The 26,336-nt window shown below is 41.0% G+C and overlaps 2 protein-coding genes across 2 annotated transcripts; both read right to left on the bottom strand.

The window, feature by feature from the left end:
* Nucleotides 1–10,631: 10,631 nt before the first annotated feature.
* Nucleotides 10,632–12,319, bottom strand: LOC110295209 (C-X-C motif chemokine 2). The gene is made up of 4 exons (XM_021163688.2): nt 12,195–12,319; nt 11,979–12,102; nt 11,776–11,859; nt 10,632–11,038 (listed from the first exon to the last, which is right to left on the bottom strand). Exons 1-4 carry the CDS (start codon nt 12,271–12,273, stop codon nt 11,023–11,025), a joined length of 303 nt encoding a protein of 100 aa, XP_021019347.1. The 5' UTR covers nt 12,274–12,319; the 3' UTR covers nt 10,632–11,022.
* Nucleotides 12,320–23,637: 11,318 nt separating this feature from the next.
* Nucleotides 23,638–25,484, bottom strand: LOC110294443 (growth-regulated alpha protein). Its single transcript, XM_021162681.2, has 4 exons — nt 25,287–25,484; nt 25,074–25,197; nt 24,878–24,958; nt 23,638–24,196 (listed from the first exon to the last, which is right to left on the bottom strand). Exons 1-4 carry the CDS (start codon nt 25,354–25,356, stop codon nt 24,181–24,183), a joined length of 291 nt encoding a protein of 96 aa, XP_021018340.1. The 5' UTR covers nt 25,357–25,484; the 3' UTR covers nt 23,638–24,180.
* Between the last annotated feature and the right edge of the window lie 852 nt (nt 25,485–26,336).

Raw genomic sequence — 26,336 nt, 5'->3', positions numbered from 1 at the left:
TTGTTGATCTTCTCAAACCAGCTCCTAGTTTTGTTGATTCTTTGTATAGTTCTTTTTGTTTCTACTTGGTTGATTTCAGCCTTGAGTTTGAATATTTCCTGTCACCTACTCCTCTTGGGTGAATTAGCTTCCTTTTGTTCTAGAGCTTTCAGGTGTGCTGTTAAGCTGCTAGTGTGTGCTCTCTTCACTTTCTTTTTGGAGGCACTCAGAGCTATGAGTTCTCCAATTCAGACTGCTTTCATTGTGTCCCATAAATTTGGGTATGTTGCACCTTTATTTTTCATTAAATTCTAAAAAGTCTTTAATTTCTTCCTTTATTTCTTACTAGACCAAGTTATCATTGAGTAGGGCGTTGTTCAGCTTCCATGTGTATGTGGACTTTCTGTTGTTTTTTATGTTGTTGGAGACCAGCCTTAGTCTGTGGTGATCTGATAGGATGCATGTTATTATTTCAATCTTCTTGTATCTGTTGAGGCCCGTTTCGTATCCGATTATATGGTCAGTTTTGGAGAAGGTACCATGACGTGCTGAGAAGAAGGTATATCCTTTTGTTTTAGGATAAACTGTTCTATAGATATCTGTTAAATCCATTTAGTTCATAACTTCTGTTTCTTTCACTGTGTCTCTGTTTAGTTTGCTTCCATGATCTGTCCATTGATGAGAGTTGGGTGTTGAAGTCTCCCACTATTATTGTGTGAGGTGCAATGTGTGCTTTGAACTTTATTAAAGTTTCTTTTATGAATGTGGGTACCCTAGCATTTGGAGCATAGATGTTCAGAATTGAGAGTTCATCTTGGTAGATTTTTCCTTTGACCAGTATGAAATGTCCTTCCTTATTTTTTTTAATAACTTTTGGTTGAAAGTTGATTTTTTTTCAATATTAAAAAGGCTACTCCAGCTTGTTTCTTGAGACCATTTGCTTGGAAATTTTTCCAACATTTTACTCTGAGGTAGTATCTGTCTTTGTCACTGAAGTGCATTTCCTGTGTGCAGCAAAATGCTGGGGCCTGTTTACATATTTAGTCCATTAGTCTATGTCTTTTTGGGGGAATTTAGTCCATTGATGTTAAGAGATATTAAGGAAAAGTGATTGTTACTTCCTGTTATTTTTGTTGTTAAAGGTAAAATTATGTTTGTGTGGCTATCTTCTTTTGGGTTTGTTAAAAGATTACTTTCGGGGGCTGGTGAGATGGCTCAGTGGGTAAGAGCACCCGACTGCTCTTCTGAAGGTCCAGAGATCAAATCCCAGCAACCACATGGTGGCTCACAACCATCTGTAACAGGATCTGGCGCCCTCTTCTGGAATATCTGAAGAAAGCTACAGTGTACTTACATATAATAAATAAATAAATACATCTTAAAAAAAAAAGATTACTTTCTTGCTTTTCTTGTGTTCGTGTTTTCCATTTTTATCCTTTATAGGGCTGGATTTGTGGAAAGATATTGTGTAAATTTGGTTTTGTCATTGAATATCTTGGTTTCTCCATCTATGGTAATTGAGAGTTTTGCTGGGTATATTAGCTGGGCTGGCATTTGTGTTCTCTTAGGGTCTGTATGATATCTGCCCAGGATCTTCTAGCTTTCATAGTCTCTGGTAAGAAGTCTGGTGTAATTCTGATAGGTCTGCCTTTATATGTTACTTGACCTTTTTCTCTTACTGCTTTTAATATTCTTTCTTTGTTTAGTGCATTTGTTGTTCTGATTATTATGTGTCGGGAAGAATTTCTTTTCTGGTCCAATCTATTTGGTGTTCTATAGGCTTCTTGTTGTTCATGGGCATCTCTTTCTTTAGTTTAGGGAAGTCTTCTTCTATAATTTTGTTGAAGATATTTACTGACCCTTTAAGTTGTAAATCTTCACTCTCTTCTCTACCTATTATCCTTAGGTTTGGTCTTCTCATTGTGTCCTGGATTTCCTGGATATTTTGGGTTAGGAGCTTTTTGCATTTTCTTTGACTGTTTGGTCAGTGTTCTCATGGTATCTTCTGCACCTCATTTTTAACTCTTAGATTGGCCAAAACTACATTTTAAAAAATGTTCTGAGAAATGAAAAAGATTTGTTTTATGGATGCAGAAGAACTTGAAAATTTTGGCCAAACCCAAAAGGTCCGTGGCCATTCATGCTTTTTAACTTGTACACTTGGACAGAGCAATAGGAAAACAATTGAAGAGTTAACTTTGGATTGCTTCAGACGACTTACATTATTACTTCATTAAAACAAAAAAGAACATTGTGATCATGACAACGGAGACAGGACTGTTGCGAAATTGAACCATTATCTCTCAACCTTGGCTTGGATGAATGTTGTCCAAAGCCTCGTGTGTGAAAGGCATATAGTCCCCAGCCCATAATTCTATTGGAAGGTAGTGATGCTTTTAGAAAGTAGGGCCCAATGAGAAGTCTTTAATCCCCCGAAGCACACTGCAAGGCAAGACTCTGAACTTTCTGGCTGTGAAATGAGTGAGCTGCCTCACTCACGTGCTCCAATCATTTGATGGATTAGCTGCTCAGTTCATGTGCTCCCCCACCTGGTTGACTGTCCAGCCATAGGCACCTGCCAACCAAACCTATTGGTAGTTCATTGACCTGAAAGCTACGAGGCATATTTTAATTATTCCTCTTCTTTAGCTGATTCATCTCAGGTGTTTGTTACTGTATTTGAAAATTGACACACATATCCTAATCCTGGTTTCTCTAAAGCTCGAGTAAATGGCTCAGCTTCCAGTGGGTAGTTGGTGTTAGCATTTTGTCTACCCTTTATCCTCCAGTTACCTGGCAACACCCAAGTCTTCCTGACTCACTATAAACAGGGCTGCTTGCCCCCTCATCACTCTCTTTCTCTCTTGCTTTATTGTTCCTGCTCTGTCCCCTTGCTTCTGCTCCCCCCCTCTCCATTCCTCTCCCCCCCCAACATGCTCATAGCTGGCCTCTCTCTTCTCTTCTCTTCTCTTCTCTTCTCTTCTCTTCTCTTCTCTTCTCTTCTCTTCTCTTCTCTTCTCTTCTCTTCTCTTCTCTTCTCTCCTCTCCTCTCCTCTCCTCTCCTCTCCTCTCCTCTCCTCTCCTCTCCTCTCCTCTCCTCTCCTCTCCTCTCCTCTCCTCTCCTCAACTCTCCTCTCCTCTCCTCCCCTCCCCTCCCCTCCCCTCCCCTCCCCTCCCCTCCTCTCCTCTCTTCTCCTCTTCTCCTCCCTCCCTCCCTCCCTCCCTCCCTCCCTCCCTCCCTCTCTCTCTCTCTCTCTCTCTCTCTCCCTCTCCCTCTCTCTCTCCCTCTCCCATGTGTGTGTGTGTGTGTGTGTATGTGTGTGTTCGTGTGCGTGTGCGTGTGTCTACTCCCTCAATTCCCATCTCTATGTCCTGAATAAACTATTCTATACTATACTGTCGTGTGACTGGTCCCTCAGGAGGAAGGGATGCCTCAAAATGGGCCTGCAGAGGCACCCCCTTCCCTCACACCTGACTACACCTCCGCCAAACATATTACTTCTCTCCTTATCCTTTTATAAAACATAACAGTTGGAATGTTGGATAAATGTCTTGATTCACATTTTTAACCTGGTGTGTGCAGGAGCTGACCCTTCTATAACTTTTTAAGCAACATATGCCATGCTTACATCTCCTCTATGACAACTATTTCATACACTCATTAAAGTCCCCATAATAACTTCCATTTCCAGATGTAAACTCTAAAAAGAAAACTGTTTGTGTTTAAAATTTTAAAGTAACTTTGTATTATTTATTGTTTTTAATAACTATTTTTATGTTCAAAATAAATTTGCTTCAGGTGTTACATTAACTGCATATTTTTCAATATAATGTTCTATTAGCATTTCTGTCATTATCACCTCTCACCCTCTCACTGATACCACTTTAATTTAGGATAGGAACGTTTTCTAATGAACTGTTCAGCAACCTTAGAAGTTATATGCTAGGTTCGGTAGGCTACACAGCATTTTTCAAAATTGCTGTCACTGAAATTGTTACATATTATTTAGCATTGTCTCCACAGTCCTTCTCTTCTTGTTTTTTGTTAGTTTGTCTTATACTCTCAATGGGGACTCAGTTCTTTTTTGTTTTGTTTTGGTTTTTTTTCGAAACAGGGTTTCTCTGTATAGCCCTGGCTGTCCTGGAACTCACTCTGTAGACCAGGCTGGCCTCGAACTCAGAAATCCACCTGCCTCTGCCTCCCAAGTGCTGGGATTAAAGGCGTGGGACACCACTGCCCAGCTGGGACCTCAGTTATTATTGGAGAGAAGTGGGACCCTTTCCGGCTGGAAAGGGCTGAAGTGGAACACAGCATTGGATGCAGGCGTAAAGACTGATGATCTCTGGCCTTTTCATTCTCTAACTGTTCTGTGCTTCATTATGCACTGGAAAACATAACTCTAATTTACTTTATAAACTTAACATACAATTTTCTGGCTATTCACTTATGCTGTATAGCAGTGGAGAATTCAGTACAAGATTTATTGCTAGTACTCTTTGCTGGGGAGTCAGTCAAAAGCCTCGCACTGGCCAGTGAGCTTCTTAACTCTTTTTTTAAACCAGAGAGAAGAAGGAAAGGAAAGACGTCACTCACACAGACACAGACAAACCATATACACAATGGGGTGAGATAGAAAGCGGCTGCACCCCCTTTCTTTATTGCTGTCACCCTTTTATATTCTTAGTGCAAAATGTTTTTTTTCTCTATGTAAGAAAGTTACCTCATAGTCCAAAAGTTACATAAGAGGGGAGTAACAGGATATCAATAACAAGTTCAAACCAGTGTTTCATTCTGTAAACTCATTATAAATTCAAAGCAACAGTTTTTATGTGACTTTGCTTTATCATACTGCATACCTGTGGCTTCATCCTTGGAACTAAATGTTCTTCCTCGAACATAAACTTGTCCCAAGCCGGGGCTGGAGAGGTGGCTCAGTGGTTAAGAGCACTGACTGCTCTTCTAGAGGTCCTGAGTTCAAATTCCAGCAACCACATGGTGGCTCACAACCATCCATAAGGAAGTCTCATGCCCTCTTCTGGGGTGTCTGAAGACAGCTACTGTGTACTTACATAAAATAAATTAATAAATTAATTAAAAAAACTTGTCCCAAGCCAATTTCTCTTTTTAGTATAATTATGAAAGCTCTTTGTATTTCTTATTAAGCAGCCTTTACTTACTATTATAAAGAGTAGGCTATTTTTGATTCTAACTTTGTTACATCTTTCTAGTAAAACAACTAAAACCACTTCTTAAAACTTTTTTCCCCTAAGATTGAGTCAAATCAGGAATTCTATAGAACCATCAATTAATCTAAACAGCACTAATTCATGAAAGTTCATCTTTATGTTGACCTGCGGGGAATCTGCTCAGTAAGGTGGGCTAATGCACAGGGATTATTATTTCAATTTAATAATGACAGGAAAGGTTTATCAGCTGCAAGAAGCAATCCTGAGATGAAGTCTCTTTGGGACCTTGCCTCTCAGACCTCACTCGTTGCAGACCATGAAAAAAATGGTGGGCCACCACCAGGAAGGCCACCTGCTAGCTTTAGCCCATCCTAGATGGCTTCTGATAGGAGAGTAACAGAATTGATAGTCCAAACCATAGAGATTTCTGTTTTCCTTTTGTAAGGTTTTTTTTTTTTTAATTAGTTCTGAAATTTCTACTGGTCTTCACAAAGCAGAGTTCTACCCAAACCCTCAGGATGCATGAAGCTCATTAGATGAACTAGGAGTAGAAATAGTAATAAAAATGATAATGATGATGATTATGATGATGATTAATAACAATAGTAACAAAACAATAATAGCAATAATAAATAACAATAAGAATAATGCAAGTCGGTATTAATACACTAATTTCAAACTATTTGCTTACAACTACATATTTATGGGTGAAATATTTAGGAGGTTTCTTGAGAGCCAAACAACAGTACTTGCTATTGCTGCCTGCATTCAAATATGTACTGCACTAGAATGTCTCACCAGCACAGTAAAGCTAGATAAAAGTGTAAATGACTGTGAATGAGAAAATGAAACTGTCATTAGTGACATATGCTATAACTGTTTATAAAGAAAATTCAAAGTGGCATACAAGTACATCGTTACAATGCCAATGAATATAAAAATTACACTTCGAGCATCAGGTAATGTTGTCTGAAAGATACTATGTACAACCTTCAAATAAAAGCCACAGAAGTCGAGAGTCACAAGTTTGAGAAGAAATTTGCTAGAAGAAAATCTTTTGAATGTAATTTAAAGAATTTAAAGATCTTATTTCACAGACTATATGAATATTACAAAATGGTTTACTATTTTAAAAGATTCACTAACTATCCCTCTAGTCTAATCTATAAATTAAATATAATCTAATTCCAAATGGCTATATTCAACATTTCCATAACTATGTGAAACTATATTCACATATCCTTATTACAAAGTGCATTTGTCATAAGGAAAAAAAGACTACAGACTTTTTTGACTACTACTATGCAGTCTGACAGGGTTGATTCTGACAGTGGCCAGCAGGTGGCAGACGAGGAATGCTCATGAGTCGCTTTTGGCCCAACCATCGCGATCACTTTGAAAAGTTTTTAGTGTCACTTGCTCATCCTTCACCACTTGAGTTGATAATTAGTACTCATAGCTAGTGATTCCATTTCTATATATATATTCTTGGTCTCTATGATAAATATAACTGGAAACTAGTACAAAAATTGAATTTGCATTCATAATAGCAAAACTATAAGCAAATAAAATTTCTAGCCCTTGGTGAATCAAACAAATGCTGATATGAAATTCCGCAAAATGAGTCGCCTTTGTACGAAGTGCACACGCATGTGGCCAGATGTTATGATAAACTCTCGTCTACAAAGCATCGTCTCATTTATCTAAAGTTCAAAGATAAAGCTAGAGAATTGTTTGAAAGTCCAATGATAGGCTAACCTTAGTGGCACGTGTAAGACACGAATTCAAGAAGGAAGTTCCATAGTCAGGGAGAAAGAGGGGCTGAGCCTCTGGAGGGCACAGAATGGATTGGGAATCCTGGTAAAGTTCTCTGGCTTGATAGTGGAATGTGCATGGCTATTAGTTTTGCTATTGTTCCTAGGACTGTACTATATATAGTACAGTATATATACATATATATGAATATAATATGCATGTGTATACATAAATGTTTTATAGAAGCCTTAGTATTATAAGTATAAAACTAGATTTTCCTATGATCTGTATTTTACATTTTTTTACATTTTTTACATTTTACATTTTCATCCATATTATTATGGAATTACAAAATTTGTAAATGTGACCACGAGATGGCTCAGCAGGCCAAGGGACTTCCAGCCAAACTGATAATCTGATTTTGATCCCAGAAATCTACACAGGAAGAGAAAACTGACTCCTGAATGACATCCTCTGAGCCCCACACGTACTCCATGGCTCTTACACACCCACACACAGAAATAAATGAGTACGAAAACATAAATAAATAAAATAACAAAAATCAAACCTAGAAAAACATGCTGTCTTTTAAATGTTCTCTATTCACATGCATGAAAGAATTACAAATGTCTATAAAATTATCCACTATCCACACAACCATATGACTTTCTGTATGCGTGTGCTTATTATATGCAATGTTGACCTTCATCATCAACTTGATGGAAATTAGAGTCACCATGGAAATGTAAGGCCTGCTACATTTATGACACTGTATTACAGAAAGGCTTGAGAGAGCAGAGAAGCCCACCCTCAGCTTGGGCAGCAACATTCTGTGGAAGCAACAGATTAAAAAGGGGTTGGGAAAGGGAAAAGGCTTTGTCTCAGATGAGAGGAAACAAGAACTCTCCCCAGCTAGATTTTGTCTTCTACACGTGTCCCAGTGGACGTAATAAAAGGATAAACTGTGCAAAAGCAGACAACAGAGAATGTTCGCTGACTCTCTACAGGCAGCCCTGATGGACCCAAGCACCACACTCTTAAGAGCAATGTATTGTCTTGCCCCTCTTGGTTGAAAAAGAAAGGAAAAAGTTGTTGGACATTAGTCAATAAGGAAGCAGATTTTTTTTCCAGTTTACTTTATTAGAAAGGGAAAGGACGTTTTGGATGTAATAAAACTCTTAATAAAGTCATGAATTTCTCTGGAGGGGGAACTATGAAATTTTATAGGAAATTGATATTTGCAGTTAATTTAAAAGAGTGATGTAATGAGAAGTGTGTGTGTGTGTGTGTGTGTGTGTGTGTGTGTGTGTGTGTGTGTAGGGCAGAAATCAATGAAGGCCCAGTTTTTAAGTGGGTGCAGGGAATCCAGAGACTCCGGTTCTCAGGCTTGTGTGGCACAAACGTTGCTGACGGAACTATCTGTCTATTTCTAGAGAAAGTTTTTTTTTTTTCCTTTGAGAATAATCCCAAGTCTTAGCATGTTGCAATAGTCTTTCTTTTTATGTTCTTTCCTATAACCCTATCAATATCTAATAAAATCCACCCTAAGTGTAAGCTGTCAGGGCAATGGAATTCAGAATATAGCAATAATTTTTATTTGGTTACAGCTATATGATATTTCCATGTACCTAAAGTTTTTTTTAAAGATTTATTTATTTATTTATTTATTTATTTATTTATTTATTTATTATATGTAAGTACACTGTAGCTGTCTTCAGACACTCCAGAAGAGGGAGTCAGATCTCGTTACAGATGGTTGTGAGCCACCATGTGGTTGCTGGGATTTGAACTCCAGACCTTTGGAAGAGCAGTCGGGTGTTCTTACCCACTGAGCCATCTCACCAGCCCGTACCTAAAGTTTAATTACTAAAAATGAACTGTGAATTCCAATTCTGCTATCTTGTTAAAATGCCTCAGTTTTTTTCATATTTAACAAACCTTTTCTGCATCAAGAAACCAAACTCTCTACGTGGAAAAATTAATAGAATTGAGAAGATCACGTCACTTGGTAGTCTCAAAGCTCAAAGTATCTCCTTTACCTTAGAAAGAAAATTTCCATTCAGTTTTATCTAAATAGATCAATTTAGTCTGGTACAAGTGATCTGACAGGAGGAAATGGGGGGGGGGGATAGAGTGGATTTTCTAATTAGGGAAGTCCAGGGAGATAAATGCAAAACAATGAGGGGGGGGGTAAGAGAACAGTATGGGTGTTTGAAACAGTACGGGGCCATTAGGAGTAGTACCAGACCACCAGGCAACCACTGACCTTCATGGTGTACCTCCGCATATCAGCCAGGACGGGGGCCCCACTGAATCACCTCTCTCCCTCTCCCTCTCCCTCTCCCTCTCCCTCTCCCTCTCCCTCTCCCTCTCCCTCTCCCTCTCCCTCTCCCTCTCCCTCTCCCTCTCCCTCTCCCTCTCCCTCTCCCTCTCCCTCTCCCTCTCCCCCCTCTCTCTCCATATATGTATGTATATATATATAATCTGCTCCTGTCTCTGTCTATCTTCCTCTCCCCCCTCTCTGTCTCTGTCTGTCTCTGTCTCTGTGTCTCTGTGTCTCTGCCTCTCTCTCTCTCTCTCTCTCTCTCTCTCTCTCTCTCTCTCTCTCTCTCTCTCTCTCTCTCTCTCTCTCTCTCTCTCTCTCTTCCTGCTCAGGTCTGGAGGGTATTTCCACAGCTTAGCTCTCCCTGCCTCATGTCAATCTTTACCTCTGTTCTGGAGTTTCCGTGTGTACCTGCCTGTCTGGGAAGCTTACATTGAAACTGACATGCTCAGAGAGCATTCAAACTTGGTGACATTAGAAAAGCACTGCATTTCAGGAAATTAAACCAACTATCCCTGGAAGTTAGGAGAAACTCCTCATGGTGGTCCCTTACACTGACAAAGTGCTCTGTCTCTCATGTTTTCTAAGCTTTATCTTCATTGCACAGATTGACTTCTGAAGAAGGACCCTGCCACATTACTGCAGTTCCGAATCAACCTCAGTAGGAGGGAAAGCAAAACCTGCTTATAAACACGCACGCACGCGCGCACACACACACACACACACACACACACAAATAAATAAAAGTTTAGGAAAAATAATTTAAATGAGATCTTTAAAAACACTTTTTTAAAATTCCTCAGACTAGTGCTGAACCTCAAGCTGTTCCTTGGGGGAAGGAATATGTTAGAGAGGGATTCTTTGACAGACAAATCCTGCAGAGACTTTGAAAGGCATCAAGTGTGCCTTCTTGACAGAAACAAGGGAGACTCCAGCTAGTAGCTGTTCCTGCAGGAAAGATGGTTTCTTAAGCATTCCTGACACCTTCAGTACGATGGAAGAATAAAATATTGAGATATATAAAACAAACTTAAGCACGGGATTTTTTTAACAGAAGTTTTTATTTTTTGTTATTTGTAAAAGTACATGAATAAATAAATGTGTCCACTTCAAGACACGAGAAGGCATGACAAAACAATTGCTAAGCAAGGCACTGTGCCTTACGAGGAAGACATAAAATGTCCAAGGGATACTCACAACATTACATTGAAAGTTCAGCATCAGAAATGTTGTACATATAGTTTAGAAACACTGAAACCTAAATAACAGCTGTTCTACTCTTCTCAGTGCTTACAAAGAATGATGTGAACATGCACACTCCTTCTATGAAAGCCATCCGACTGCATCTATTTATCCCCAACCCTACCCCTTATCCCCAGTCTCTTTCACTGTGTGGGTGTGATGTAGCTAGTGCCCAACTCACCCTCTCCCCAGAAACTAATGAATAAATAGGTTTAAAAATGTATCACCTTCCAACTATATAAGTTAAATAACTCTAATTGAACACATTAAACATTATTAAAATAAACTTTAACATATTAAAATGACCTTTTAAGATATTACAGTGAATTAGCAAATGCATATCTTTAAATATCATAATAAACATAACAACATCTGGGCAATGGAAATAAATAAATAAATACATAGATAAATAAATAGGTGAACTCTCAGACAGCGAGGCACATCAGGCACGATCCAGGCTTCCCGGGTGCTGTTTGGTTTTTTTCTGTTTGGTTCTTCCCGTTGAGGGACAGCAGCCCAGGCGGCTCCTTTCCAGGTCAGTTAGCCTTGCCTCTGTGATGAGAAAACGGTTGCTGTTAGTGGGTATCTTAAAGGCGGGTTGCAGAGCCCTCTTCTTTTGACTTCATCCTGGACCTTGATTTACTCTCCAAACGTAATCATCTCTAGGCTACACAAGGGACCTGTTACCTATTGCTGGACTTTCCAGCAATAAACACTCTGGACGCTTTGAAACTAGAATAGTAGAGCTGGCGTTACAATTGTACCAGCTTGAACCTTTCCAAATGATGTTAAGAATAAAAATGTCATGACTTCGAGTACTTTGTAACAAGAACAGTACCTATTGCTTTTTCACTTAACTCAGTCAGGATAAGAGCGAAAGCCTACACCTGAATTTCAAGCCTCTTACTGGAAACCCCAGCTCTTCATCCAGAAGCCTTAGAGGCTCACCTTGACCAAAACCAAGAGTTAGACTTTACAGCTCACAGACATGGAAAGGGCAGGGGTAAAGTATTGAATCTTAATAGATAACAGGCTTTACAACAGGGCTAGTTGGTTCTATCTCCTTAATTCTTAGGGACACACAGTGACCATCCATCCATTAAGGAAGGAATTTTGCGTGTGTAGATGAAAGGAGCTGGTCATATCCTTCTATCAATTCAAACTGATGCTCACAAGGCAAAGTTAACAATGAAAATCCAGGTTCCTGAACTGAAGTTAACCTTGATTGTTCCTGCTATAATTTTCAGAAATTGGATGCCAGTCAGGTGTAAGCACAAATCACGACTCACTTGTTCAGTATCTTTTGGATGATTTTCTGAACCAGGGGGGCTTCAGGGTTGAGGCAAACTTCTTGACCGCCCTTGAGAATGGCTCTGCAGAGAGATGTGGGGATCATTATAAGGCACGAGGGTTCTTTGGAGTGAGCATGGGGCGGCAGGAGAGGGTCTGGGCAACTCTGGCCATGGCAGAGGCTATCCAGGGAGACACTCACATGACTTCTGTCTGGGCGCAGTGGGGTCCTGGGGGCGTCACAGTCAAGCTCTGGATGTTCTTGAAGTCAACCCTTGGCAGGGTGTTCAGGCATTGACAGCGCAGCTCACTGGCCACAACAGCTCCTGTAGGAGAAGACACTGGGTCAGAGGGGCTGGGGATGGCTGCGCCCACCTGAGGCTTTCCCAGAAACATCAGCCTCGAATCCGAATCCCACCTGTAGCCTGGTGGTTGGTGGCCAGCAGCAGCAGCAGGACCAGAGCAGCAGTGAGGAGCCGGCAGGTGGGAGGGGCCATGGCGCTAGGCTGGAGTGTGGCTGGAGTCTGGAGTGCGAGAGGAAGCTTTCTGGAGGCACTGAGGCGCAGTCTGGGGCTCTGAGGTCCCGAGAGCTCCTTTTATGTATGATGTCTGGAAAAGCCCGGGGACCAGGGAAATTCCCTCAGCTCAGGGTCCCCCCCATCAGGAAGCACAGAGCCCCGCCCCAAAGCTGAGTGGGTTGGGGACACGCGCGCGTGAGCTGCCTGCCTCATTCTACTGCCCTGCCCTTCCACTATGGGACCCTGGGATGTCCTTCCCCAAATCCTCAAAAGGAAGGAAGTGATGTCTGCGCTGAAGTGACCACCTGCTAGAGGACAGTGGTTACTGAGCTATGTCATCAGTGGAGACCTAACAGTTTGGGGAACTTTAGTCATTAGGACTGGAGAAATTAAGGTGTGTGTGTTCAAGCGCGAGCGCGCGGGGGATGGGGGGGGGTTGCTTCTCTATTAGTTACATACTCATAGATAGTACTAGATGAAGATTTATTTACGTCTGTGTAAGTACACCGTTGAAATTTAGTCATCTCAGGCTGTACACAAGAGTGCATTGTTCCTGCGGTGTACTGAGCACGAGTAAATCACATTTTGTGTCATATCCTTCTACCGGACTTGGGGGCGGGGGGGCCGAGGGGGGAAGATGTGTCAAAAGTTTAATTCATGTTTAACCTAGGACAAAGTGTTGTAATCTCATATAACTTCCTCTGTGAAATTCTGGAACTTCCGAGGCTCTTCCAGTGTGCCGGTGAGCACCACATCAGCTGTAAGAGATTTTCATGAATTCAAGAAATAGAGACTTGGTGGTCTCTCAGTGGTCTCCAGCTGCAGGAGGCAAGGGCTCTCCTGGGGACAGTCTACTCGCCAGTCAGTGCTGACACCTAGAGGAGGTAGCGCCCTTCACATGTCCGCTTAACAACAAACGTGTACCTGTATCTGTGAAATATTTAAATGCCAGATTTCAATCTCTCTCTCTCTCTCTCTCTCTCTCTCTCTCTCTCTCTCTCTCTCTCTCTCTCTCTCTCTCTCTCCCCCTTTGTTATCGAGGCAAATCTAGTCGTCGTCCCCCCACTGTATACATCCTTGCTTGTCCCAGTGATTTGATTTCTCCACTAGAGGATCATATTGCGCTTTCACTGATTGTGACAAAAACTACTGTAGCCCTCAGTTCTAGCCTTTGTCTTTCACTAGCACATTTTTCTCACCCTGGGTTTTAATTCTTGGTCACCTAGAACACAAGTTGTAGATAGTCGTGGGTCTGAGTGCAACAATCTGAGAGCCATGTGGTCGTTTTACAGAGAAGTGTGTGAGAGGCAGGTGGATATTCAAAGCTGCCAGATAGGAAATGTTGTGCCACTAGATACTGGGACATAGACTCCCACCTGTGACCAATGTGCTAACTTCTTATCTTTGAAATGCACCCAAATGCTAATAATTATCTCAAAATGTTCAGATGAATAAATGTTAATGTTTCTAAAAACTCACTGTATAAATGCTAAAGTAAAAAAAAATAATAATAAAATCTGGTTTTGCCTCCATATTACTAAAACAAGACTCACCTAAGAGTAAAAGCCACACACACTCACACACACACACACACACACACACGCACACACACAACACACACACACACATAATTCTTGAAAAACAAAACAATTTTCTATTCATTTTTGCCCCCCTCCCCTTAGGAGATAATTTGGAGCAGGGATTGATGGCAAACACATTTAACCCTAGCCCTAGGCAGACAGAGGTGTCCAGATCTCTGTGAGTTCCAGGCGATGGGGGCTGTATAACGAAACTCTGTCTCAGGGGGAAAAAAGAATTTAGATGAGTCTCTTACCTAATTTAATTGGTTTATCAACTAAAACCACAAAATATGAATGAACATACTCATCCCAATTACTAGTATAATTTATAAAGAATTAGCTGTTTCCTGAGATAAGTGATTCATAGGTTTGTGGGGTTTTATTATTTATTTAATGTTTGTATCTCATGGCTCAACTTTGGCTTTCCTAATGTTTAAAATCGGTAAAGTGGTGTAACATCTGGGTGTTGTACTCCCAGTAAGACTTTACATTTGTAGAACGAACGTGGTGTATTTAACACATATGTATGCTTTGTCGTCGTCCCCCCTCCCAAATTAATATACATCCTCTTCAGAACTGAAGCCGGTGGAAATTGGAGCTTCTAAGAGGCGTTTTATTCATGGACATTTTATTCATGAGTTTTAACTGCCTAGATAAGGCTCACAGACTTCTGTGGATTTAATGTGACCACTTTATCAGGTTTATAACTGAAATATTTGCCTTCAGTATTATCAGGATGCTGGTCAGCCCATTAGTCTCTCTTTTTTTTTTTTGTTTTTTGTTTTTTGTTTTTGTTTTTGTTTTTGGGTTTTTGGTTTTTCGAGACAGGGTTTTTCTGTGTAGCCCTGGCTGTCCTGGAATTCACTCTGTAGACCAGGCTGTCCTCAAACTCAGAAATCCACCTGCCTCTCATTAGTCTCTTTATGATAATAGAAAACAGAAACTATCTGCTGTAGGGATTTCCAGGTGTAATCTGATATGTTGACATAAGGAAATACTCAGAGAGAATAGGATAAAGTACCGGGCTCCTACAGCAGTCTCTGAAGCATACAATGTTTCAAAAAGTAATTACTAAATATATGCCAGGAACTACAGAGTAAAGCAACAGTTGCTTACAAAATGGAATACTAGCATTTTTTTTTCTTCTAACATAATACCCATCTTCATAGCCAGTCCCTAACAACCTTTGACTTGCTGTTTTTGAAGCTTTAAAGAGAAATGATGTTATACTAAAATAATTCAATTCTTTCTGGAAGTGTTAAGTACCAGCTCCAGCCAATTATATTTGGTATGAATAAAATGACAAATTCTATGCCCAAACTTTAAAATCATACTATCAATTTGAAAGGAATGGAACCACCACGAGGCATTCACTTATCATCCTTTGATGTTTTACACATGAGAGATCTTTTAAGTCCAGAGCTGTGCTCATCCTGAGCGTAGATGAAGCTGCAAGGATGGTCTAGTGGTGGATGCCGCTTTTCCTACTTGCCACCAGGAATCAAGATGTCTGCCAGAGCTCTTGTAGTTAGTGCTTCCTGAATTACAAATGAATCTAGCTGAGGGAACAATGCGTTAAATCCCTTGACTCAGGGATAGAGAGATGACTCAGCAGTTAGGAGCCCTCGCTGTTTATTCAGAGGATTATTACCCAGTTCCCCAGAACTGGCCTTTGTGGGTACCAGACGTGCATGTGGTACCCATATATGTATTTAGGTAAGCACTCATCTGCATATAATTAAAATGAATGACTAAAACGTGTCTAGATCTCTCAGTTCATTCAATCCAAAGCATGCGTGAGTGCATCTCTAATATGCTCGTCTTTTATGCCTGATTCTCAGCATTTTTTTTTTTTTTTTTTTTTTTTGCTGACTTTTGATGACAGAGTCCTAACTATCCTCTGAGAAGCAAGACTCCAGTCCCTGCTGTCTCTCTCTCTCTTCCCAGTCTGGGTTCAAGACAAGTGATCTACGGCACAGCTCTGGAAGTAAGCTGACAGAGCCACGGAGCATTTGCCAGTCCTTTGTGGCTGAGTCTCAACGTTGTAGAGGCCTTGGTAAGCTTGCCAGCGGGCAAATGATGTAATCATGTCCAAGTCAGAAAAAAAAAAAAAATCCCTCTGGTCCTTTCTGTCAGGAAATGATTTTTTAAAAAATACAAAACAGGTCCTTACTTCCTGCTGGGTCGCAGCTGGCAAACCAGCACCTTGGAGTTCTGCCAGAGCCTGATCTGGGAGAGGCCGCTTGAAGCTGAGGCAGTCTAGAGAAAAGCCACCTATCCCGCCCAAGTGAGAACAGTCACCAGGTCTAAGCTTTGAGCTTGGAAATTCTGCCTTCCACCCACTCTCACCTGGCTTTAGGTATCCCAGAAAGACCAATCGATTCTCTTTTTCATTCAGTCCATCTCGCCTTCAGTTGTGTGTTATGGACTCCGCTTATTGATAGATTCTCTATCAAGACGGACGTTTCAGCTTGCTTTTAAACTTCCTCTCTCCTTTTCTCTCAGCATTTTCAATGTAAGTTCTCAAGATTTATAATGTAAGAATGAAGTTAGGTGCCTTGGACACAGAGAGAGGTAGGAGACCCTGTGACCCTGGACCGCTCCTTTCAATCGGGAAGATACATACCTGAGGGGGAAGACGCAAAAACACAACAGAGGCTGTGATAAGCTATGTGAAACACACTCAAGGTATTTGGAGAAAAGAGGTAATAATCCAGTTCCCACTGTGGCATTGGGAGCTCTTTCAGACACAGGGGACCTTCTCTGTTCTGACAATGTTAAAGAAGCCTTCCAGGGAAAGGAGATAATTCCGAGAGGCAGGAAACCTTCTGAAGGGAAAGGACAGAGCAAGCAAAGACTTGTTTGAAAGGTGCATAGGCGAAGTGGGGGCAGCAGCAGATCACAGGCCAGTTCCTCCCCTGGGTCCTTTGTGAATCTGGACTAAAAAGATGAAGATCCTGCATGGACCGTGTCCCATAGTCACCGAGACTTTGGACCAGGACTCAGCAATCAGTGTACCTGAGACTTTCCCCTAAAGTACCTTTCCCTGCCACAAAGCTGGACTTCCTGAGGCATGCCTGTTTGTAATGTTTTCCAGCTTCTCTCCGAATGGATAAGATAAATTCAATCTTTTAAAACAAAACTCAATGGCATTTCGCCTTGTAAGTAAATGAGATACTTTGATTTTCAAGGCCAAGTAACATATTCATAATTATATTAGTAATTCACTTAATTTGACGTGTTTTGTTGTTGCAAGAAAAAAGGTTAAATATGGGATAATCAATAACAAGATAAAAAAGAAGACCTGAAACTCATAACTCATTCTTAGTGATTCAATTTTAATTTTTCAGCATATAGCTCCTTACTGAATACAAATTATTCATTTATTCTGAATTCCATTGTCCAGACACTTACACATAGAGGGTAGATTTCATTAGATCTTGACACAGTTATAGGGAAAGACATAAAAAAAAAAGACTATGCTGAGACATGCTTTGTACCAACAGTCTTAAAGAAAAAAGTGTTCTTTGGGAGTAGGGAGATGGCTCAGTCAGCAAAGTGTGTGCTACAGAAGCCTGAGACCCTGAGTCTGGATTCCCTGCGCCCACATGGTGTTGACTTCTGCTTTCCACACACACACACACATATACACACACACACAGTTTTCTCATTACAGCATTCTTTAAGTTGTCATTGTTTCCTATATAGTTCCATAGTTCCTCCTCCAGAAAAGGTCACAACTTCATTAAGAGTTTCATTTCATCCCATACTTCCTTTCCCTCCCAATAAAACAAACTGGAAAAAATTTAACTTCCCTATTGGCTAATGTTTAGTAACTTTTTCCTTCCTTTTTCAATCTTGAGAACGTAGTAAGTACCTGAGCTCATCAGAGCTGCCCGTGGAGAATTAGCTAGCATTCTTTGTTGTCTGCCATTACACAGTTTACCCTTCTATTTGTTCCACTGGGACACTTATAAGTGTTTCTGAGGAGGCCATGTCTTGAGCAAAAAGGTGAGAGACCTTTTTGTTTTCTCTTTTGTTTTTTTCACCTTCCTCCCTCCCCCAAGACATGGCCTCCTTAAAGACCCAGTCTGCTCCCCGCCCCCATTCTTGATCTTATTAGCCTGTGTGCAGGAAGAGGGGCACTATGACCCTTAGAATCTTGTCAATTCCTCTGGATATTACTTCCTCTGGGAGGCTGCTACTCACATAAAGTTGTTTCCGTGGCCAATGTGCATAATGTCACACTGTAAAGTTTATCTGCTGTCTATACTGAGGAGGGTAAGAGATTTTCATTGTTCAAATCACATAAGAGAAGAAAGTGATGATGAAGATGAAAACCAAAAACATTTATTAGGTATAATGTATCAGAGGTAGTGACATATTTGTAAAAGACGAATAAGGTAAAACAGAAAAGAAAGAATTATTTTCCATGTAGGATACTTCTAGCCACTAAATTAGCTAGTTTACTACTACTACTACTATTACTATTATTATTCTAAGAATCTTTTTTGCTTTCAGTAGTTTGTAGTTTTTAAAATTCACTTTAATTGATACTAAGTAATAACTAATACTAATCTAATATATTAGATCTGGAATATATTCCAAGACTTTGACACAAAATGACTCTTAATACAAAACTATGTGTTCCTGTTTCATTTTTTAAAAAATTAGAGCCTTTTGTGGAGGCAGTATCACGTAGTTAAATTGCATTAAATTCTTGTCATGCAACCTAAGAAATATGGGAACTCCAAAATTGACAAAACTACGTCTAAAATAAATATAAGGCATAAGGCCACGTCTCCATGGTAATATTTTTTAATCACATTAGATGTTTATGCTGTATATGAAGAAGCAAGATGACTCTGGCATTGTGAAATCAAATTCAGGAAGCTGAGGGATGAGTTATTAGCCACAGCCAGCATGCACAGTGTATGGTCATATCTATTTCAACAAGAAAGGCAACAACATTATAAAAAGTGATGAGCAGGGTGCATTTCTGTAGCATTTCAACTTTTTCTGTCTTTGATACATTCTTCAAGGCCAATATGAAGCCTCCTGTAGAAAAAGTTTCCTGGGCACTGTAAAATAAAACAACAAATAACAAGCAAGACAACAGCAGCAACAACAACAACACACCCACTGTCATTTATGCAATCACAGGCAAGCTATCTAGAAATGTCAGTCAAGCCAACTCAATTCTATTTTTTAATTTTTCCGTACTATTAGCAATATTTCAATACCTTCCCTATTAAGAATTGAGTTAAAGATAAGGCTAGAATCTTTACCTATGGGAAGCTAACACAGCGGCTATGCAGATAAAATATATAGATGTCATTCATGAATTAAATAGTTAGGGCCAGCATGGACCATACAGTAACATGTTATCTTTAATCCATTTTTTTAAAAGACACAATTTCACGTAGCATATGATGGCTTCTGAGTCACCATGTAGCCAAGACAAGTCTTTTACTGCAGACACTTTAAGGACAGAGATTATAGGTGTGGACCACCATTACACAAGATACAAAAAAAATCTTCTTTACCTATGGAGCCTGATTTTTCGACTGCTTTTTGTTAGTCTTACCAACTTGTTTTATGTATTTTAATGTTATTTGTAAAATTTAAACATTACTTTGTCTCTTCTATAGTTGCCCCCTTTATATTTTGAATCAGACTTTATTCTCTCGTGACTGCTTGTTTCTATATGTACTTCACTAATAGATCAGTTGTTCATAAATGTATCAATAATATTTTAGTAACTGATGATGTATATTGAGTTCCTCTCATATAGGTTTTGTGTGGTGGGAGACATTTCATTTTCACTTATTTTAAGCTATTTAGAGTCAAACACTTAAGAAATATCTTCAGGAAGCATAGATTTTCTTATTTTCATAGCCAGTCTTTGACCTTTTGTTGTTGTTGTCCTTTTGTTTTTATTATTTATATTCCACCCTTTGCCCCCTACTCCCTCCTTGTTCCCCCTTCAATAGTTCCTCATCCTATTCCTTTTCCTCTTCCTGGGGCCTCAATTCTCTCAAGATGAGGCACATCTTCTCCCACAAAAGCCAGATCAGGAAGTCCTCTGATATAGGTGTGTGTCAGGTCCTCAGACTAACGTGTATTCTCCCTGGTTGGTGACTCAGTGTCTGGGAGCTCCCAGGGGTCCCGTCCCAGTTAGTTGAGTGTTGCTGGTCTTCCTATAGGGTTGTCCTCCTTTTCTGCTTCCTCAGTTCTTCCCTTAATTCAACCATAGGGGTCCCTGACTTCAGCCCAATGGTTGGGTGTAAGTATCTCAGTCTGTCTCAATCAGCTGCGGGTTGGGTCTCTCAGAGGACAGCCATGCTATAAGCACACATCAGTAATAGTGTCAGGCCTTGGTGTCTCCCCATGAGCTGGATCTCCAGTTGGGACAGTCATTGGACCTCCTTTCCCTCAGTTTCTTCTCCATTTTTTGTCCCTGCAGTTCTTTTAGAAAGGAACAATTCTGGGTCAGAAATTCTGACTGTGAGTTAATAACATCATCTCTCCTCTTCAGGCTCTATCTACTGGAGGTGGACTCTGAGTTCACTCTCCACACTGTTGGGCATTTCATCTAAGGTCCCTCCCATTGAATCCTGAGAGTCTCTCACCTCCCAGGTCTCTGGCACTTTCTAGAGTGTCTTCCTATCTCCCATCTTCTGAGGCTACATATTTCCATTCACTCTGCTGGCCCTTTGGGCTTCTCTCCTGTGCCCCCCATACCTAATCCTGTTGCCCCTTTCCACCTCCTCTCCCACTCCCACCCAAATCCCTCCTTCCCTCTGCCTCCCATGATTAATTCCTTCCCCTTTCTAAGTGGGATTGAAGCATCCTCATTTGGCCTTTCTGCTTGTTAAAGTTCTTAAATTCTGTGGGTTGTATCCTAGGTATTCTGTACTTTTTGGCTTACATCCACTTACTAGTGAGTGCATACCATGTATGTCCTTTCGACACACACTCAGGATGATATTTTATAGTTCTATCTATTTGCCTACAAAACTCCTGATGCCTTCATTCTTAATAGCTGAGTAGTATTCCATTGTGTAAATGAACCACATTTTCTGTCTCCATTTTCTTGTTGTGGATTGTTTCCAGCTTCTGGCTATTACCAATAAGGCCACTATGAACATCGTGGAGCATGTGTCCCTCTGGTATGGTGAGGCATCCTTTGGGTATATGCCCAGGAGTGGTATAGCTGGGTCTTCAGGTAGGGCTAATTGTAATTTTCTCAGGAACTGCCAGATTGATTTCCAGAGTGGTTATACCAGTTTGGAATCCCACCAATGATAAGCACATCCCACCACATCCTCGCCAGCATCTGCTGTCACCTGAGGTTGATCTTAGCCATTCTGACTGGTGTGAGGTGGAACCTCAGGGACATTTTGATTTGCATCTCCCTGATGACTAAGGACTTTGAACATGTCTTTAAGTGCTCCCCAGCCATTTGAGATCCCTCAGTTGTGAACTCTCTGTTTAGCTCTGTTCCCCAGTTTTAAAATTGGGTTATTTGTTAGTTCCATTTAAGTTTGTTGTAACTTTATTACCGTTGTATTAAAAAGTCTATCCCCTAGTTGTTTTTACTTACTGTACATTTTCCAAAACCATGCTGAAAATTTGAAATTTAAATTGAGGATAATTTTAGAATTAGAAAATATTTATGTGGGAGAAAGCGCCTCTGTCTGAATTTTCATTCTGTGTCTCATATTGTCAACATAGTTACAGAGGTTTTTATCAAAACCAAGAGACTGTTCCCAGTGCACTGCTGTTCACTAAACTCAGTCCTTATTCAAAGTTCACCAGTATTCCATCCATGTCTTTTTTTCTCCTATTCCGGATTCACATCACATCATTGTGTCTGGCTCTCATATCTCTCTGTCTTCTGTTATCTGTATATGTCTTTGATTGTGTCTTGTTTTTCCCTCAGATAGACAATTTTGAAGTGTGTGCTTGTTGGATATTTTGAGGAATGTTCCTCAAATTCGAATCTATGTGCCATTCTCTTGCATGCTCTGGGACTCTGGATAAGGTGGGAGAGAACCCATGTGACTGACGAGCCCTTCTCTCTCCCATCCTCTTTTCTTTTCTTTTCTTTTTTTTTTTAAGAGTGTCAAGCTAAGTTTTATTTATTTATTTATTATTATTTTTAATATTTTTATTACGTATTTTCCTCAATTACATTTCCAGTGCTATCCCAAAAGTCCCCCATACCCTCCCCCCCACTTCCCTACCCACCCATTCCCATTTTTTTGGCCCTGGCGTTCCCCTGTACTGGGGCATATAAAGTTTGCGTGTCCAATGGGCCTCTCTTTCCAGTGATGGTCGACTAGGCCATCTTTTGATACATATGCAGCTAGAGTCAAGAGCTCCGAGGTACTGGTTAGTTCCATCCTCTTTTCTGTCAGCAGCTGCACCGCAGTCATTTGAAAGCTCTGACTGGTGAGAGTCATGTTGACCATGTGGTACGGTTTTGGGCTGGTAAACTTTCTGCAATGCATTGCTTTTCTCAGGTCTTCTATGACAGCAAGCCAGCAGCCCAGCTCAGGGTGCCACGGGTTGAGAAATTAAGCCTGACCTTTGGGGATTTTCTGTTGGATTCCCCAGACACTCCTCAGGTTATCTCTTTAGGTTTTTGCATGCATGGTTGAGGTCATTTCTTTTATTCTATTTTATCTGCCTTTCATATTTTTCAAGTTCTAAACTTTCCCTTTTCTTCTAAAGTATCACTTAGGTATCCTAATATACATTCTTTTTGGTTTTGTTTTGTTTTGTTTTGGAGACAGGGTTTCTCTGTATAGCCCAGGCTGTCCTGGAACTCACTTTGTAGACCAGGCTGGCCTCAAACTCAGAAATCCACCTGGCTCTGTCTCCTGAGTGCTGGCATTAAAGGTGTGCACCACCATGCCTTACATTCTTACCTGATTATATTTTCCTTAATATGTGACCCATTGATAAAACATGGTATATTTCGAAGCCATACCTCTCAGTAGCTCTCATTCTGCTTCCTTAAACCACGTATTTTACTTCACAGTGTGTATTTACCCATATACGCCATTACTTTTATTAGCATTTTCATTAACATAAAGCTTTGAAGTCCATAGAAAGAATCCACTTGTTCGCTTCTGGTCACCAACCTCATTAAAAAGGAAAGATAATTACACATTTTGGAAGACCCACAGACCAAAGGGCTTGTTACCATGTTTATAAGAACTTCAAGAGTTTGTCAAGAATTTCAGAGCCAGGTGTGTCCACTCTGCATAACTGTAATCCTGGCGTGCAGGGAGCCTGCAGAGGAAGGACTGGGAGTTCAAAGCCAGTCTAGACAGCTTTGCATGACCCCTCTCTCCCGTTCAAGTCCTAACCAGGCCCAATCCTGCTTAGCTTCTGAGATCAGAGGAGATGGAGTTCGTTCAGGGTGGTCTGGCTGTAGACGATCCCTCTTTCAAAATTAAACAATAATAACAGCAAAGGTATTTTTTTTAAAAAAAGGAACTAATTTTTTGAGTAAAAAAAATTGGTCAGTGTAGAGCTAGAAATTATTGGGGAAAGTTGGGGAACCATAGAATGTGTTTATCAGGGGTAGCAATTGCTTCTCCTTAAGTACGCAAGTCATAAGAAACTCCAGCCATCATAGGTACAAGATTTACTATACACCACCATGTCAGGAAGAATAAGACAAAAAGCACCCATATTATTTTTTTTAATAAAACTTTTATTTTTACTTCATTTGTAACAGTCCTTTGAACTTCTCTGTCCCGAGCGAGACGAGACAAGGAGAAACAGGGTTAAAAATGTAAAAGGGCATTATGCCCTACCAACTAGACACAAAATGTCCAAGGGAAGCTTCAACACGTGCGTGTTGACCATACAATATGAAAGACGACTTTCAATAAATAACTGACATTCTTTTCAAGACATACAAACACAGCCTCCCACACATGTCCTCACCCTAACACAAAACACGATCCTAAACTCTTATCTATCTCTCTGCGCTTCTTCTCGCACAACACCTTCCAGCACAGTGGTTGACACTTAGTGGTCTCCCAATAAATATTAATTTAATGAAATATTTTAAGCCTACCCATCTTTAAACTGAACAAGCAGAACTGAACTACCATCGATGAAATGTATCCACACTGTTAAATATTAATGTAAAATAAAAACCACACACTTTGTGGAATAAATAAATACATAAATAAATAGGACCCTCAAAAGACATTGTATAGTGTTGTCAGAAGCCAGCGTTCACCAGACAGGTGCCATCAGAGCAATCTGTCTTCTTTCTCCATTACTTGGGGACACCTCTGCAATCAGAAAAGAGTCATTGTTACAAAGAGTCATCAAAGCCCTTCTTCTTTTATTTCCAGTCCCTCAGGCTCCAGATGGGAGCTCTACATGTCTACACTTGCACCCAGGGTTCTGTACTGTGGGTTCCTGTGGAGTCAATCACTTGACTTGGAAAAACAAAAACAAAAACAACAACAAAAAAAAACAAAAACAAAACCCCTACTTCACCATGGGTTAATTTACAAGTGTGACTTTAATCCTCTCTCACACACAACTCTGTGATATAGCTGCTATTATCTCCCCTACTTGGCTTAAATTCAATAAATTATGTAACATTCACAGAGACCTTAGCCTTGAACTCAGGAAAATCTCACTGGCAAAAGAAGGCTCGGGCATGCTTTGCCAGCCCCTAAAGAGACTTTATAGGCTATTGGCGACTTCTCCATCTTTTAGGAACTGTTGCCACTGTCCATTTGCATCGGGGTTTTGAGTGTGGTAATAGCCAAGAGGACACAATTCTCTAGCATCAGAACCAATTAATGATCTCAAATTAAGGTCAATTATCAAAATAATAACCACAACTTTCCGACTTCCTGATAAACACAGACTCTCCTTGATAGAATTAACGTTCAGGGATCATATGCCAGTACTCCCACCCTTGACTCTAGTCTCAGGTACAAACACAAGTCACAACTCACTTTAGCATCTTTTGGACAATCTTCTGAACTAGGGGAGCTTCGGGGTCAAGGCAAGTCTCCCGACCGTTCTTGAGTGTGGCTCTGCAGAGAGAAGGATGGACCCACATGTTAGGCATTCCCACTAGGAGAAGTGTGGGGGCGAGGGAGGGTTTGGGCGACTCTGGAAGTGGCAGAAGCTACCCGGGAAGATACTCACATGACTTCGGTTTGGGTGCAGTGGGGCCCTGAGGGCAACACCTTCAAGCTCTGGATGTTCTTGAGGTGAATCCCAGCCATGGTCTGCAGGCACTGACAGCGCAGCTCATTGGCGACAGGCGCCCCTATGGGAGAAGACTCTGGGTCAGCGGGACTGTGGGAGGCTGCGCTCACCGGAGGTCCCTCCTCCCCCAATGGCAATGGTGAGACCTACCTGTGGCCTGGTGGCTGGTGGCCAGCAGCAGTAGCGCTGCACAGAGAAGCGAGCGGGTGGCTGGGATCATGGTGCTGTGTTGGAGTGTGGCTGGAGTCTGGAGTGCTGGAGCTGGTTAGAGGCTCTGAGTCCTGATGTGGAGCTCTAGGGCTCCCGCGAGCCCCTTTTATGCTCGAAACTCCAGAGCTCCGGGCCAGGGAAATTCCCGGAGTACAGGGTGTTTCCCCGCAACCGGAAAGGACATCGCTCCTCCCCCTTGCTCCACTCCCAAGGATTAGACTCTGGGATTTTTGCTTTTTGCCCCAAAGTCCCAAAGGGGAGGGAGTGACGTGCTTCGCTGGACAAGTGATGGCTCAAGGGGTGGGGCGGGGGGGGGGGGGGAGGAGTGAGACTTCAGAGTCTTCAGTGCTCAGGGCGAGGTGGGTCACCCGCGTTATGTGCACGTGGGAGCCACGCCACCTAGGATTCCACTTGGTACTACAGTGATTTGCCGGGATGGAAGCTTGTCTTGTTTTTTGAGTGTTGCAGATTCCGTTCTTGTCTCAGATTAACGCATTCTTTAAAAAGACATCTACCTTCTCTTATCCCAGTTTGCTTTTGCCTACTGTTTTTATGGTAAATCACAGCTGGTGGTTTGTATCAGGGAGGCATGTGAAGAGGGTGAGGAGAAAGATCACTTTCAAGGTTAGGTCCCTGTTTATTTTAGAATGCTGTAGCAATCTCCTCTTTGTTTTTTGAGCTTGGGAACTTCCCGAACTTCCAAACTCCCAGTGTGGTTCCTGAAGCATCCTTACCCTGCTGTATAGCAGGTCATATTTTGTTTTGACTAAGGAAAGTCCACGGGAAAGCTGTGGGGGTTTTTCTGGGCTGAGGACGGGGTTCCTAGATATAAAAGGCCACAGATATCACACGCACCAGTCTAACTGCAAAGGGCTATGGCTTTATATAACTATTAGTCTACTTGTACAACTATTTTCATGCTATCTGAATCTATCTGTATTGTAAAACTGAGTCTTTGAATATTATTATTATTATTATTTACTACTCAGG

The sequence above is a fragment of the Mus caroli genome, unplaced genomic scaffold (assembly GCF_978045245.1).
Source record: "Mus caroli unplaced genomic scaffold, Mus_caroli_1 scaffold_4, whole genome shotgun sequence".
Lineage (NCBI taxonomy): Eukaryota > Metazoa > Chordata > Mammalia > Rodentia > Muridae > Mus > Mus caroli.
Note: the sequence above shows the minus strand (reverse complement) of the source record. Positions and strands in the feature narration are given on the sequence as shown.